Source organism: Coptis chinensis, chromosome 4, assembly GCF_015680905.1.
Source record: "Coptis chinensis isolate HL-2020 chromosome 4, ASM1568090v1, whole genome shotgun sequence".
Lineage (NCBI taxonomy): Eukaryota > Viridiplantae > Streptophyta > Magnoliopsida > Ranunculales > Ranunculaceae > Coptis > Coptis chinensis.
Genome location: NC_141459.1, coordinates 1,591,930 through 1,607,838, shown reverse-complemented (window position 1 = coordinate 1,607,838; position 15,909 = coordinate 1,591,930). Strand labels below are relative to the sequence as shown.

Here is a 15,909-nt window from a genome sequence, read left to right as displayed (position 1 = left end):
TATTTCTTGTATAAGAAATTTATTTTGATATATAATATAAATTAATATTGAATTAAAAAATATATTTATTTATTTTATTATTATAATTATTAAAAAATTTGCTAAATAAACATCAATCAGTCCGACCGAGTCAAACCATGGTTGAACCTGGTTGAACCATTTTAACAAAAAATCGGTTCGATTACCGTTCGGTTTTCAAAACATTGATACAGATTACGAGAGTGAAGAAAAGGTGAACGAAAACGACGCCTTCCTTGGGCATATGCCAGAGAAAAGGAAAAGTCGATATGCAATTCATTGGACTTAAAAATGAACACCTCTAAGTTGAAAGTTCAAAACTAGCTAGCAGAAACCAACTCAGAAACAATTTCGATAGAATTACAGTTAGGAAAAACCGTCCTAAATCATAAAAAGTAGCCAACTCCATAAGCCTAGTATATCCAAAAGTATTTATCCATCATTGCTCACAAGTGAAGAGCTAAGGACACACACACACACAAAGTAAAAATTCGGAATTCGGATTTGAGTGAAGCAAACAAGAATATTTATATTGGCTTACAAGGAGAAAAAGATGCGGTGGTGTAGGTGGCGGTGCAGGTGATGGTGTAGGAGGTGGAGCTGGTGGAGTTCTTAGAGGTGGCGGAGGTGTTCGCGGAGGCTCAGGTCACGGTGGATGATTCAGTGCTGTGGTGTAGGAGCTGGAGGAGGCCGAGGCAGTGGATTTGGTGGAGGTTTAGGAGGTAGAGCCGGTGGAGGTCGTGGGAGTGGCGGAGGTATTAGAATCGGTATTGGCATTGGAGTAGGTTGTGGTGCTGGCACTGGTAAAGGAGTTGGTGTTGGAGCTGGCAGCGGATCCGGTGATTGTGGACGGTAGTCCTGTTGTGCACTGAGAGTCTGAGACCTGAATGAGTTATGTTATTCCCTAACACGATTTGTGATGTAATCTCTATTCAGTAAGCATATTACTGATTTGTGATGTAATATGTATTCTGTAAGCATATTACTGTTGATTGAGAACAAGTTTTATAATCTTAAAAATTTAATTAAAAAGAAAAAGATCAAGTGCAACTAATGATTGAGTAATGAGTAATCATATATCAAGCAATTGCGAAAATCATCAGAGAAAATCTGGAGTTTATCGTGGCCTCATAATTTGAAGATGAAAGCACTCAAGTAGTTCAAATGTTATATACTTGCCCGGAAAAGAAGTCCAATTGTTATTATAGAATGATGTAGTCAGAGGCTCAGAGCTTTATCATAAATACAACAGAAAGCTAAAAAAATAATAATAATACGACACTGTTGTCAAGGGACAAGAGATAGATAGATATCGATTTAAGAGTTGAGGGCTCCCTTGAGACATTGCTGACATTGTACCTAATGCAAACTACTAGCAATGGTCAGCGGGACTCAGATGTGCAAGTTTAACTGCAGAACAGCAATTCCGAATTTTAGACGTGTAGACTTTTGGAAAGAAGCTCGAGTTTGAAAGTCCTGGAGAATTACTCTTGAGAGGAAAGCAGTTCAACTATTTCAGCAATTCCAAATGGAGCCTATACTTCTTTGGGTCATTTGGTGATAACAGATTAACAGGTGCATTTGAAAAATAATAATATCATCTTACTCTGAATAACAGATGAACTTAAGATGCAAATGATACAAAAATGTAACAAGTCTTTAAGTTTATCTACGGAGTAAGGTAGAGTCACCCAGAGATGAAAAAAAAATCTTAAGGTAATAAGGTCCTCCAATATGGACATACTCAGAAGCCTCAACAACATGGTGTTTGTAGTTTTGTACCAAGTTACTGTAGATGAACGTTACTGTAGATGACACATTGATCGTGCACTTTGGTCGTGACATTTTGAGAGATGAGTTGTGTGATTGCGTCTAATATAAATGGAAGAATTTGACCATAGCAATCTTAGATATAGACAGACACAGTTGGACTATAATACTGCGCTCAATAACGCATTCAGTTCCGAGGGTGCTTGAAAATAGCAATCTATGTATTGAACCTACTATATCTTTCAGTTGTCGATAAGAAAAAACATGAAATCCCATGCAAAGTAACCACAATTCACAACAAAAGTGTGTAAAACATATGATCCAAGTATTTTGCGTTAACAGGTCCTGTTTGAACTTACCAAGTACACTAAATAACAGATCAAGGCAATTTAAAGACAATGAAGTCAAAAGCATTAGACAACTATCAAATTAATGGTGAGCATTGACTGAAAATTCTGCAAGTACGAAGTAGGCTAATAGAAAACAAGCTGCTTTTAGTTTACTTGCACTCCATTACCAATAGCATCATGAGGCGAGACAAGGGATGGGATGAACAGGTTTGGTTGGAAAAAAGTTGGAGCACCCAAAACCTCAACAACCTGGTACTCTCCCTTTTCCGGCAAATAAAGTGACAGATGATCTTTTTTCTGCTCCCTCCCTCTTAGGTTGATGAATCTCACCTGAAACAAATAACCAACATGAATAGTGTTCTAAAGAATACGTTTGAATAGTAAAAAGGTATCGATTGACAATACAAGTTCACTTACATGAAACAAGAATTTGTTGTCAATCAGCATATCCTGCAATTTTATGCTAAAGATGTCATTCCGATAAGCTTTACTGAAATTCAAAGAATGGGAGGATTTATAAAACTTGTAGTCCTTCCTGGTCTCACTGCTACGTACTATTCTCCATATGCAAAAGCGTTCCCATAACTCATGTTCAACTAACAACAGAGATCCCCCAAATTCAGTAAGCGTGCTTCTGAAGGATACTTGAAGCTTGAATGACAGAGGAAGGGATCCTAATAGTTTGAAACTTCTCATCATAAATGTCAAGGGCGAGGATTCTCTCACAGCCAGATTGACTTTCTTTCTCACTAACCCAATGAAAGGCTCCATCAGAAAATGCTGGTTTTTCATTAAAGCCACTTACAACTCGGCCAGACAACTCTAGCTCTCTCCATGAACCTTCACCCAATGTAATAATCTCACCTCTTGTACAGGGATCATCACGCTCTTGAAACTTAAAAAATCGAACAACTTTATACTTCTTGGTTGTGTCATCAAAACCAAAACCCACGAAATTAACGAGCTCTCTACTTCTATACATGTTTCAGGCAGCTCCGCATTCTCTCCTAATTGGATTATATATGAAAGGGATCCACACTGGTTTTAGCAGTGACACATAGTAAGCCATTACAAGAGCATAAAGTGAAGAAATGGTCCCCTGGCATATTTGCAACTGGAATCTCCTTACCTCGCCACATACCATTAACTGTCTCTAGCAAACATAAACTTGCTATAGGCCCATGATCCTCCTCGTGTAAGTCAACATTAGTCTTAGCCTCAAGGAAGATGCGACGTGGCAAACATGATGCTCTTTTCAGATGCATTTGAATAAAGGCAGAATCCGTTGTCAAGTCGTACCATTCCTTGCTTACACTCCTGAATCGCAAAACATCCTCCATGGGTAGCCTAGACAAAATATCAGAAATGAGCTCAGGTAGTAGACTCGCCTTCTTTACATCACCAGTACAAACACATGTCGTATACTCTCCATCCAAAGATATCTCTCCATCTTGCCCCATTAGAGAAACTGTTTCTAATCCGTAACCTGCTAAAAAGAAACATGAGTACAACAGGTGAACTTATATCCCCGGCCACCTCTAAAAGTTATATTGATATTTTGATAAATTCTAGTCATATATATAATGCTCCTCATCACCATTGTCTATACAAATGACGAGTTAAGAAAAAAAAATCAGCAGTAAAAAATCCGAAGAACAAAAGAGCATTGCAGCACAAATACCATTTTCAAAAACCCAAAGCAGCCATTAAACCTCACTTAAACCATATAATTTCTAAAACCCCACAAACCAAACTTATCAAAAGGGTCTTTTATTTAGCAAAGATTAAAAGAACATGTAAACATAAAAGAAGTGCCAGGGCTTAAACCCTTTACCTAAATCCCATAAACTCAAACCATGTGATCAAATACAGGTATAAAAAAAACAAAGTAATGGAGGAGGCATATGTATACATATATATATATACCTTCTTCTTTAGATCTCACGCCGTTTCCAAGACTTGTCTGTAGCGTTTTCAAAGAGAAGCAGAGGAGAGAGAATTGGAGAATAGTGGTGCATGCTTTGCCAACTAGTCACTGTACTATGTACTCAAAAGTTGATGACTCCCGGCCCATTAATATTCGTTCGAGGCAATTTTTAAGTGAACAACATTTTTCTACCTGGACTGGACAGGAACCCTGTCCAATTAGCTGAACCAAATGAGAGTGGTACTACCATAGTACCATGTATACTACCTGTTATGGACTGATTTGGGATTAATGGACCTGGAGGAGTCCATGGTCTGGAGGGTCATCGCGGACGGGGAGTAGGCAGCGAGCATGGAGCCGAATAGTCTTGGGCTGATGGGCCATCGCGGACTGGGAGTAGACAGCGAGCATGGAGCCGAATAGTCTTGGGCTGATGGGCCATCGCGGACTGGGAGTAGGCAGCGAGCATGGAGCCGATGGGCCACCGCGGACTGGGAGTAGGCAGCAAACATGGAGCAAAAATAGATAGGGTAACCCAAAAAGCGGTGGAACAGGTGTGCAAAGTCAGAGGGGTCATGTGGGTTCATTAGAACGGATGGATAGATGGATAGAAAGAAGATCAAAGGGAGGGCGCATACTATGGAGGAACAAAGTATAATAAAGGGGAAACCCTAGAGGAAAGAGAGAAGAGAAAATACTAGAGAAAGAATCAGGTCACAACACTACCTTTGACAATGCACCAACTTGGTGACATTCTCTACCTTCATCAAATCCCTTCCGTGTCGCGTCTAGCCCATGTGTCTTTGCAATTTTTGTTTAGTTTTAATAAAGATTGGTAAAAGTTGCCATCAAAAATAGTAAAACTTAGTTCCTAAACAAGTTTAACCTTCAATAGATTATAGGTAGGTATTTGCCCATAGAAAGGGAATGTTGAGTCTTACTCTCGTATGGTTTCACTAAATCAATGATCGCTTATAAAAATAAGCTTCTAATCCTTCAAGCAAGGGAGGCCGTCTCCAAACAAAATCCGCCCACTACAGTATTAATGAATCCAATGTTACAGTCATACAGACAATTTAACATCATCAAAGGCTTAAAAGTTTCGATTCAAGTACCCAACCAATCCACTCAGTACATCTCTTTCATATATCTAAGAATCAAAACCATATGTATAAGTATACATTGTTATAGTAAAAAAAAATGAAACATGGGTAACAATCCCCAATCTCCCTTTTATTTCTCGAAGAGGACGAGCAGAGTGATACAATCTGCAAAATCCTCGCAAAATCAGATGACTTGATTGCTGACCTGGACTTAAATAAAAAATTGCAACAGAGAACACAACACACTTGGACATAAATATTAAATAACAGAGAACGCAACAAGGAAAGAAAATGGAAGGTGAAGCAAAAGAATGACATGGCGTCTCCACACGGGAAAAACGAAGACGACATAAAAGACGGCACCAATGCCTGACAAATAAAACCTGCAAGGATCAGAAAATAAGAATTATAATGATGCAAATCATGGAAGTTTAAAAAACCTATTGTCATGATAGGAAATATTGTCATGATAGGAAACAAATCAGTTGGGAAGATAAAGACAATACCTAGTCATGCACCAAATTTCACACAAGGCTCAACATGACTCACAAATGGGCATAACACCACACGCACTATTTACTCACGCTTGAAACTGATTGGCCAAAAGGTTATGTATAATAGGAGCTCCCTGCTGCCTCGTTCAGCTGTCAACTTTTAGGTGCAAATGCTGCCAAAGCATTGGCATGAGCAGGTGAAAGGTTGCTTAAAATAGGTTGCATCTGATGACCATAGAGGGATATCAGGTGAGAGAACAGTCTGCCGACTAGGGCCTTAACTTCAGGAGTCTCAGCAGGAGAGACCACCACCTGAGCAACAAGATTGACCAACTCTGGGACAAGGGACAGGATCTGCTTGGATTTTGAACACGGAAAGAAAAAGGAAATTCAGGTTAACGAGGACAAAGAAAATACATTCCATGGATTTACATTAACATCCAATAAGTTAATTGCACCTGAGGATTAGAAGATAATACTAGGTTGCAAATACAGCCATAGACGGTCAATGATTCCTCGCGATCTTCCTTCAGTGGCAGAACTTTAAGGAAGACAGGGAGCACCTAGAGGAACAGAGACACAAAGTTAGCCAACCTCAACAGAAATGATCAATATGGAAGTAAAATCAGAACAAGTTGCAAGAAAGTCAACCTGGTTCAGTGGAATGCAATCAGGCCGAACCATTATCATTCTAGCAACTGCTCCAGCAGCATTATCTCTTACAGCATCATCAGGCTCAGCTTCTCCAAACAATGGATGAAGACCACGGAGTATTTCGCCATAATATCTTTGTCTAGATGAAGGCAAACAGTTTTAACCAAGAAAATAAAGAGATTTATCGGAAGGTTGACCACATGTAACAGTAATTATGTACAAAAGCACTCATTCGGACTTCAGAGATAAGGTTAAGTCCTAGATAACATTAAAGCGAACTTGTGGCTTTGGACATCAATGCTTTCCAAGAGAAGGCACTGCTCTTTTAGGAATTTGTTAAATACCAAGGACAACTACTCACAAACCTAGCATTTAAAAACAAAACTCTAGGTAAAATGTGAAAATGTCCAAAGATGAAAACCATTTAGAGCTGAAAAGAAAATAGAATTGAAAACTTTAAAAATCCAAAAGCAAAAAAGGACCATGTCATTAAACGACCAACAAAACATATATCCTATCAATGAGGATACTTCAAGGTTGACTCTCCACCATTTTTGCACAATTCTCCAACACAAAATGCAGCATTTCTTCTGTTAGTGGCCTCCGCAGATGCTAGCTCCTTCAGTACCAATGGCATCAAACCCTGAAACAGGAAAACTTTCTACATGTTCAAGCATCAAATAAGCACCAAATATGTAATATTAATCTCATAACAAATACTTACGTCAGTTAACCAAAAGAAAATACTTACGTCGACGTAGCTCGCAATTGGTGCACCCATTTCTTGAGCAACTTCAGCAAGACAAGCAACCACCATCGTTCTATCTTGTGGAGGCCGAGAAGCTTTCTGCTCAAGCATAAAATGTGAAGGGTTGGAGTAAGAGATATGGACAGCATACACACCAATCAGTATTCAGTATTCCATTCACTGCCATACCGCAAACTTCATCAAAGGCTCAAACAGCTTAGGAAAGACGGGCCCAAAATGAGACCCCATGCACTTTGCATATGCAGGAAGTAGGTCAGATACTGCATCCATAAGTACTTCATCATGTGAAGCATCCTCATCGTCGTCACTCTCAGATTCTGCTTGCTGACAAGCTGATTTCTCTTGCAAGAGTAGTAGGGTTGCAGCAACAAGCTGATCCATGTCTGAAATTAGGTGAAACAAAAGCATGAAACGCTGGCTCATGATTATATCAATCTCAGAAAGGTTTGATTATATCAAGCATTGGCAAATAAGATCCTACGTACATGGTTCAATAGCTATGTATCCACAATCCTTGACAATGTCAACCACATTCTGACATGCTTGAGCAACAACTTCCTTATCATCATCCTCGGTCATTGTCTTTATGCATATTCTCATCACAGTATCTGCACGATACGTTAAACCAACGTAAGTTCTTCATAGTTGACAGAGAAAGGTGCCCACAAACCAACGAGCTAATGGGAGGAATTGCCATTTTCAGGCATCTTACCAAGAACTTCCCTCGTCTTTGCTGGCCCTTCCTGCACAAACAAAAAATAGACACGTTGGCTTAGAGGCAGCATAATATTATTCCTGACAGAATCACCCAGAAACCAAGAATATCGTTAGATGTCAGTTATCACTGGAAGTTATTGGGCGGTAACTGAGATGGATACAGTAGATAAAAACATGACGGTAAAAAGGTTACAACTAAAACCTCCTATGGCTAGAATGTGCAAGGTAAAACATGATAAATATAGTAAAGTGTGTTTTCAAATGTTCTAATAAGACTACACAGTAATTTGTGGGCCAAGCATGTACTAGAAACCTACTCAAAATTGCCAATTTAGAGAGAACACTCACATTGTGATTTTGGTAAACTGCTTGTGCTACAGTCAGCATATCTGCAATGGATATATCAATAAACACGGTCAATGATCTAAAGATGAAGGCACAAAGGATGTCAGAACTCATCTAGAACGGAGACGATAAATTTTTAAGGATAAACTTGTGAAATAATTCAAATAAACACTTCCCTAATTCAAGTACTGGTATAACCAAAATCTAAAAATTATCGAAACAGGACACTGATATTCTTGAATTTATAAAACCCTGAGAATATTCGTTGAAAGTATCAAATGAATATGACTCATTTATCAGTATAAGATATCTGTGAGGCAGAAAATGGAGTATTATTCAACTACAATTTATCTTAGCAATGAGATAAGAATACAATACAAGCTAAAATAGTAAAACGATACACGTTGCATTAAGCACACCAAGGAGATATGATCATATTATTTAACGGACTGACTTTCAATGTGTACTGGGAGTCTGGGAGAATAACAAGTCTGGAAAAACGAGTACTGGAAGCAGACTGGAGGGGAGAATAAGAGGATTGTCCTAGCTTTATATAATCCCTATGGCCTATACCTAGGGGACTAGCATGATGCATGTTGCATTTAGCACAAGACACATTGCAAACATAAGTGATTTTGTTGTTGGCCAGAGAAATCTCCTAAATTACTTGACAGGAAATCCGGTGAAAGCATAAATGACAAGATTATTGTACTAAGATTGAAGTCATCTCTGACAATATCTAGCTATGGCGAGTGCAAGTGGCGTGTTTTCTGCATGTACTATCTATGGTCAACTGCAAGACTTTGCTCTTGATTGGACAAGTATTTGAAAGATTCCACACTAGGTGACATTTATACGTTATAGTTCATCATAAAAAAAAAGACATTTATGTGTTATATGTCATTTCAGTAGTGTCACACCTTATGGCTCCAATACTTGTCATTTAGGGAATTCAGGAATGGCTCCAATACTTGAAAATTATGTTCCATTCATATGGTTGCGGTTGGTAAAAATAATATCAACAGCATCACAAGTAGATAGTGGTTTGGTTGTGGACTCTAAAAGCATAACATTGACCTTAGTAGAATAATGCACTTACTTTTGGCTACAGCAAACATAACAATATTTACAAATGGATATATGAAAATATTAGTGTGTCGAGGTTATCTGTTCTACTTAGACACTGTATCATGATAAAAGTTTCAAAATAAACTTTCTTATCACTGTTCTTAAGAGCATGCTAGAGTAATGTCGCTAAGTTGCAAGAACTCCTATACATAAAAACCATGTTTCGAGTCACGCCATGGAAATGTAGAGTATGAAGATATTTTGAGAAAAGCAGGTTGAAGTAAATGCTACTCACGTTTTAAGGCTACAACCGCCTGAAGCCTAACGTCTTCATGAAAATAACCAGAATGTTTAATCAAAATCTTCAGCGACTCCTCCAAATAGCTTTAAACTATCAAGGATCCCAAATGATGACATGTATGACATCAACATAGAAAATACTGAAGGAAAAACATAACCAAAAATGGGGAGGAAAAAAGGAGGACGGTGCATAAGAACTTTTTGCATGCAGTGCAAACAACCCAATTGCCTGAGTTGCTGCAGCCTTTTCATCCAAAACTCCTGTCCTTATACTAATATTACGAACTCTTTGTTCATCATGGACATCATCGTCTGAAGAAACTCCTCCAAATCCATTTACATTTTCATCGCCATCAGACTCATCAATATCCACTGCAGATCCATCATCAAGATTGCACGAAGAAAACGCCAGAGGGACAACATGTGGAAGATACTGCTCACCAGAATAGAATTTCACAAACGTAAAAAGTGTCAATGTTTTATGAACAGATACAGAGGACAAAAACACTACCAAATACAATAAAGCCATGCACCACCCCCACGTGTACCTGTGCAAAACCGTCATCCATAATTTCAGCAATATTACTGAAGAACCCATGAGTGTACTCCCGAAGCTCGCTGAATTCTAAAGAGAAACCCTGAAAAGTATATTTCGTAAGTACAGATTAAGAAGCTACCCACCACCCTCTTTTCTCCTTTCCCTTAAAGCATAAGTGTCAGAGAGAATTACAGATATTGCAGCTTCAATGAAAGGGGGTAATATTGGTTCCACTCTCATCCTTCCAACAGCCATTGCAACTATTCCAACTAGCTCAGTAGCCCTAGCTCGTGAACAAAGGTCCTCATCATTTGTGAGCACCATAAAAATTTTCATCAGCTCCAAAACCCTTTCAGCATATGGAACAAAGGCTTGTTCTGCTGCAGTGGCTACAGAACCAATCGCTGACTGCGCAAGCATCATCATCGCGTTAGAAGAAAAAAATTAGTTGAAATCAAAAACACTCAACCGGTATTTAAAAATTAAAACTTATCCCAAAAAGCAAAAATGATGGCAAGTATACCATGCATGTCTCCTGTAAATTTCGGGAGCTATTCTGGAGTGCTGTGAGTAATCTCCCCATCAAGGGATCAAGAAAAGGAAGTATTTCCTCACCCATGTTATCACAAAATGCAGCCAGTGCATAATATGATTTTTCCTGTAGAAGCAGGTAATACCATTATGCATGTGGTGTACATAAATAAACCATGAAGCATTTAACCTCCATCCAATACTTACCTTCACTTCATCAGACACATCCTCAAGGGCATTTAAAATGCATGGAAGAACGATTTCATAGTGAGATGTAATTTCAGGCTGCAAATGCTCAGCAAATTAGCCTAATGCAAATGATGCTGCTCCTCTTACCATTTGTTCTTGATACCTTAGAGTTCCCAAAATGATATGAAGGATGGGTTCCATTTTTTCTTTCATCAGTTAAAAACAACCTTCTGAAACAACACCTAAAGCTGTCGCAGAAGCGGGGTTCACATTTTGACTGCTCAATGAAGCAAACTCCAAAACTGGTGGAAAGACAAGCTTGGGAAGGTTTATAGCCATTGTATCGATGACTTCAGCAGCGGCTCGATCTGCTGCAAGATCATCCAATTCAACTCCTTCAGTTGCTTCTGCAAGTAAAGGGCACATAACTTGCAGAATAGGGATCACCAGCTTGTGCTTTTTAAGAGAACTGGATTTATACTTCGCAAGCCATGAGATTATCTGAATAGCCTGATGTGGACGCAGAGAACAGAGATTGTGGGACATGAGCATAGCTATAAAATTAATACTGTTGAAATAATAAATTCATAGTAATACTGTTGAAATAATAAATTCATAGATAAACGATAATTGATGCATTTGACATTTCCAACCTGATGGCGTGTATTAGATTCCAAATTTTGACTTGAACAAACTTCAAGAGAAAACTGCACTATGGATCTTACAGAGTCCCCAAGAGGTGCAGGAGATTCAATTAGCTCATCAAAAATTTCAAAAGCAATTGCAGCAACATCCTCCTCACCATTTGCAAGGCATTGCCTTGATACGTTCAGGATGCTCGGAATGAATTCTCGAAATCTCACCTACAAAGCAAATTCCAAAAGGAAAATTTTATTATTTGGATAGTACTACCTTAATGGCAAGTTGTGACATACAGTGTCAAATGTGACAGTTCCAACCTTAATTCAAAAGCATCAGGACTGATCAGCTTAGTAAGTATCTTTTTACAAACCTATGTTTTTGTTATAGATTCGGTATAACTACACCATTTTTCAATATAATTAAATATACCTTATTGAAAATACGGCAGAAGAAAGTAATGAATTACATTAACCGTGCCACTAAATAAAACCTTACCAATTCAGCCCCATCATGTGTGAACTCTAGAAAAGACCCAACTGCCCTGGAAAAATCAATACAAATAGGAAAATCAATCACATTAACTGGTGAGAAACCACAGCATGTCCACTCTTACATTTACAGAAAAACTAATTTTATATGCAAACATCAGAGAGGGAAAATAATTACTTTAGAGCAGCAACTCTGACACGCGTGCTAGTTTCATCTTGCAGGCACTTTAGTAGAAGAGATTGCAAGTCTGTGAAGTGTGCTTGAAATGTATTCCCAATTGTTTCCGTCAAAGAACTGAATAGGATCAATGCCACCTTAAATATCAAAAAGAACAAGAGAAGCATATATGTTAGCCTCAGATTTCTGAAAAATAAATAAATAAAGAAAGAAAATAAACCCGGAAAATAATGAAACTGGTGTAGGGGAAAAGAAGTGGGATTTCATATGTAGTTCACCAAATGTAGATGAAAGTATGTCTTAGTGATGTTATTGATATCCTTAAAATCGTAAAGTCGCAGATAACTTTTATTTGAAGTGTATCGATAAGTATACAAACTCAATTACAAAGATATAGAAAAGCATCGTAAGACTCATGGAAAGCAGTATTAGCTACAGTAACACATACACAGAGTAATAAATAAGAAAAAAGTGTCTCCCACTTACGCCACTGGAAACTTATGTTGTATTAGATTGGTTGCTCTATAGTTAAGGAAATGCACGAAATTTCAAAGAGTTTTTTTCCCGTTGAGAAGGTAACGATGAATATATTAAAAAAATTAAAAAAAATTAAAAAAATTAAAGTAGATGAGCTATCCTAACAGAAAGCAAAGTGATGTTATGGAACTAAACATTCACATACCAAAGCATGAGCTGATTGGGGCTTGACAAAATTATGTTTGCAAAACACACACACACACAGGGAGAATTTATCCGGGCAGTATTCTAAATCCATGTGAAATTTATAATTATATTTTATCTATAGATTAAGAGAAGAAAAGGGAAGTCTATAAAAGAAAAGAGTAAATGAATATACTGCCTTAATTAGTTTTGGCCTTAAAAAGTTGACATAATTTTCCTGTGTCAAGGATTTGCGTTTTCCACCTTCCAACACAGATCTGCTGCTAACAGAATCATGCATTTTGAACTATGACTCTATATCTACCAGGTAAATAACAGAAAGTAAATACAGTTAAAACACTTACTTCCCTATGGTCCTCTTGGGCACTCTGACTGCATTGGAACAGAAACGGCAATAAATCAGGCCACTCGCCAGCCGGTACCGCATACTTGGCAATAATACTGACAACATTCGCACTTGCTCTCCTCACAAGAGGACTGCAAACAAACATTAATCCAACTTATTATAAAAAATACTTTTAAGGCGGCAATGCCAGACAATTATAAGAGAGTTACCTGTGCTCAATAGTGATGCTTTCGATGAGTGAGGATTTAACCAATTGACGAATTTGAGAAGAAAGTTTGGCCCAATGACCAGTAATCTTTTTCCTTAAAAGAACAGCTGACAGCTGTCTAACATTTGGGGTTTTAGCAGTTCGGAGATGGTGAATTAAGGCAGGGATTACTTGTGGATCTTTTGCTAATCTTTTAATTTGTTCTTCTGCTTGCCTTCTTGCATCGTTATCTGGCATCAGAAATTGTATCAATAATAACTCTAGTGACTGCGACATATCTCTTTCTCTTCTCTGTGTCAAAACCCTAATTTGAAGTGTGTCAGGGTTTTACTTTACTTTTAAGTGGCGGCGGTTGGAAAGAAAGAGTGTGTGTTGTTTATTTTTGGGTAGTTTTTATATGGGTCCGTCTTTTAGCGGGAATGAGGTTTGTTTTCTTTGTCGGAAAGTTTAATTGGGTCGGTGGGTTAGAAATGCAGGGACTATTTTGCGGTCCAACGTACTACTTGATTGGGCTCCACTGTAACTTGCCACAGTAGCAGTACAAGTCCGAGGTTTTTTTTATTTCCCAAGTGATATTAGGAAATTTTTTTTCTAAATTCTTAATAAAGGGAAATGGAAAATAATTAAATAATTTAAGTGATATTAGGGGGTTTCTTCTAAATTATTAATAAATTAGGGGTTTATACTTTTTGTGAGGGAAGTGTTTAGAAATTGAGCAAATAGGGATATTTCAATTTGCGTACTCCATAGTGGAGAGTGGTTCTGAAAACCGACTATCGTATAATGTAAAGATAGCACCCCTAACTTTTTAACAGTAGCAGTACTACGTAATTACCACACTATTTAAGGTTTATTATTCGTACTAAAGAAGAAAATTGTTGTTTTACTATATCTTCTATATTAACAAATCGTAATTAGTGAGATTAAACTTGTTTCAAGGTATATAAATAACTCTTAAAGAGTAAACTTGTTGTTTAACGATATACGATACAATATATGATTCTTCTATATTAAAATCATGTAACATACGACTGAAATGTTTGAGGTTTCCACATCTCTCTAGTAAGCAAATATAAAAAGGACTTGTAGATATATTTGCAAAATAACGGTAGTTCTGCAAAGTTTTGATTTCTCATTGAAGAAAATCGTGATTTTATAAGTAGTGATGTTATGTTCTTACAAAAATTTCTTAAATCGAGTAAAGGTAAACAACCTAACAAATTAAGTTTTTTATTTTATTGTTTTTTTTTTGTTGGCAGAGCATAATAAAGTAAGTTTGAAAGTGATATTTGTTTTCATATGAGTTTATTGTTTCTACATGTGATTATGTGTGTATGTAAATGTATGTTAAAATGTTATGGATTTTTTTTTGTTTAGTATATTTAAACTACCAGTCATAACAACTATGTTTTTTTTTTTTTTAATAAATGACATTCCAAGTACTCACGAAACCAATTCATATTGGAAATTGAGGTACACTAGAATTGATATGTACACTAAGAGTAGACATGTCTTATTTCACTCAAGTAATAAATTTATTTGGTCGATGTGAATCGATCATAGATAAATATCGTGCTTCTCCCATTTGAACTAACTACAACTAGTAATTTACAACAATTAATTTTCATATGTTATTGTGAATAATGACATGTTTTTATTGCAAATGTCATGAGCAGTTCACTTCATCAATTGTAAGAATAGCTTTGCGAATGCGATCCTACTTCTTTAAATTTAAGACTAAGTAATACTTGGTATCTCATAGATGTTTGAAGAATGTATCCTATAACACACAAAGATACCTTAAATATCTCGAGTTTAAACATTCAATAACAAACAAACCTCGTCTAAATGTCTTACGAAAGTATGGATAAATATCTAAATGTTTTACGAAAGTATGGATAAACTAAACTAAATATGGAGTCATCAATCCTTTAAGACTGTAACCATGAAATCACAGTAGTGCACTAGAGGGCCACAATACACTCAATTTCAACCTTTGCATCAATGATTGCAAATGTCAATTGTACTTAGTTTATGTATTGTTTAAAACTTATTTACTAAACCAAATATGTTACTTACGAGTATATACACGTATTTATATATGTGTGTACGTGTTAAGATTCGTGTTGATCAATTTATTGAGAGAGTATAGAATTGGCTGGGAGAGTCGCCGCCTCTCCACTCTCCTTCAGTAAATTCATATACCAAATCGGGGCGAATGGCGGTTTTGGAGAAAGTAAAAAAATAAAATCCCACAAATCTCAAATTTTAAACACAAAATTTAAAACTCACCATAAATGGGTCGCCCCGATGATGTGGCATTCGGATTGGGTCAGACCCGATCAGAGCAAGAGCGAACAACAAACCGACCCAAACCCAATTCCTTCCAAGATCAAAAGTTTGGATGTGCAGAAGTCCAGTTATAGATGCAATTTGATCTATATGCAGACCACAAATCTAATGAGATTAATGTACCTAAGTTGCTCTATATGCACCATCAAAGTTTTACTATACTCTAGATTTTTTTTTTAAGTGATAACATGGTCCATAAGCACACCGTAAATTAAGGTTTTTGGATAAGGTGAAACCTGCC

The 15,909-nt window shown here is 37.1% G+C and overlaps 1 protein-coding gene and 1 long non-coding RNA gene across 2 annotated transcripts; both read right to left on the bottom strand.

The window, feature by feature from the left end:
- Window positions 1-2,151: 2,151 nt before the first annotated feature.
- LOC147501081 (uncharacterized) lies at window positions 2,152-2,693 on the bottom strand. The gene is made up of 2 exons (XR_015219765.1): window positions 2,556-2,693; window positions 2,152-2,468 (listed from the first exon to the last, which is right to left on the bottom strand). It is a non-coding gene; the product is annotated as an uncharacterized LOC147501081 (long non-coding RNA).
- Window positions 2,694-5,156: 2,463 nt separating this feature from the next.
- LOC147501080 (uncharacterized) lies at window positions 5,157-13,709 on the bottom strand. The gene is given in 21 exon segments (XM_086606118.1): window positions 5,157-5,551; window positions 5,675-6,016; window positions 6,121-6,225; window positions 6,314-6,449; window positions 6,847-6,959; window positions 7,068-7,163; window positions 7,254-7,468; window positions 7,571-7,693; window positions 7,798-7,828; window positions 8,151-8,191; window positions 9,511-9,599; window positions 9,701-9,948; window positions 10,064-10,153; window positions 10,246-10,461; window positions 10,577-10,711; window positions 10,792-11,283; window positions 11,427-11,636; window positions 11,911-11,956; window positions 12,082-12,218; window positions 13,107-13,239; window positions 13,318-13,709. Coding segments are annotated over 20 exon segments (3,132 nt in total). The 5' UTR covers window positions 13,593-13,709; the 3' UTR covers window positions 5,157-5,551; window positions 5,675-5,815.
- Window positions 13,710-15,909: the final 2,200 nt, after the last annotated feature.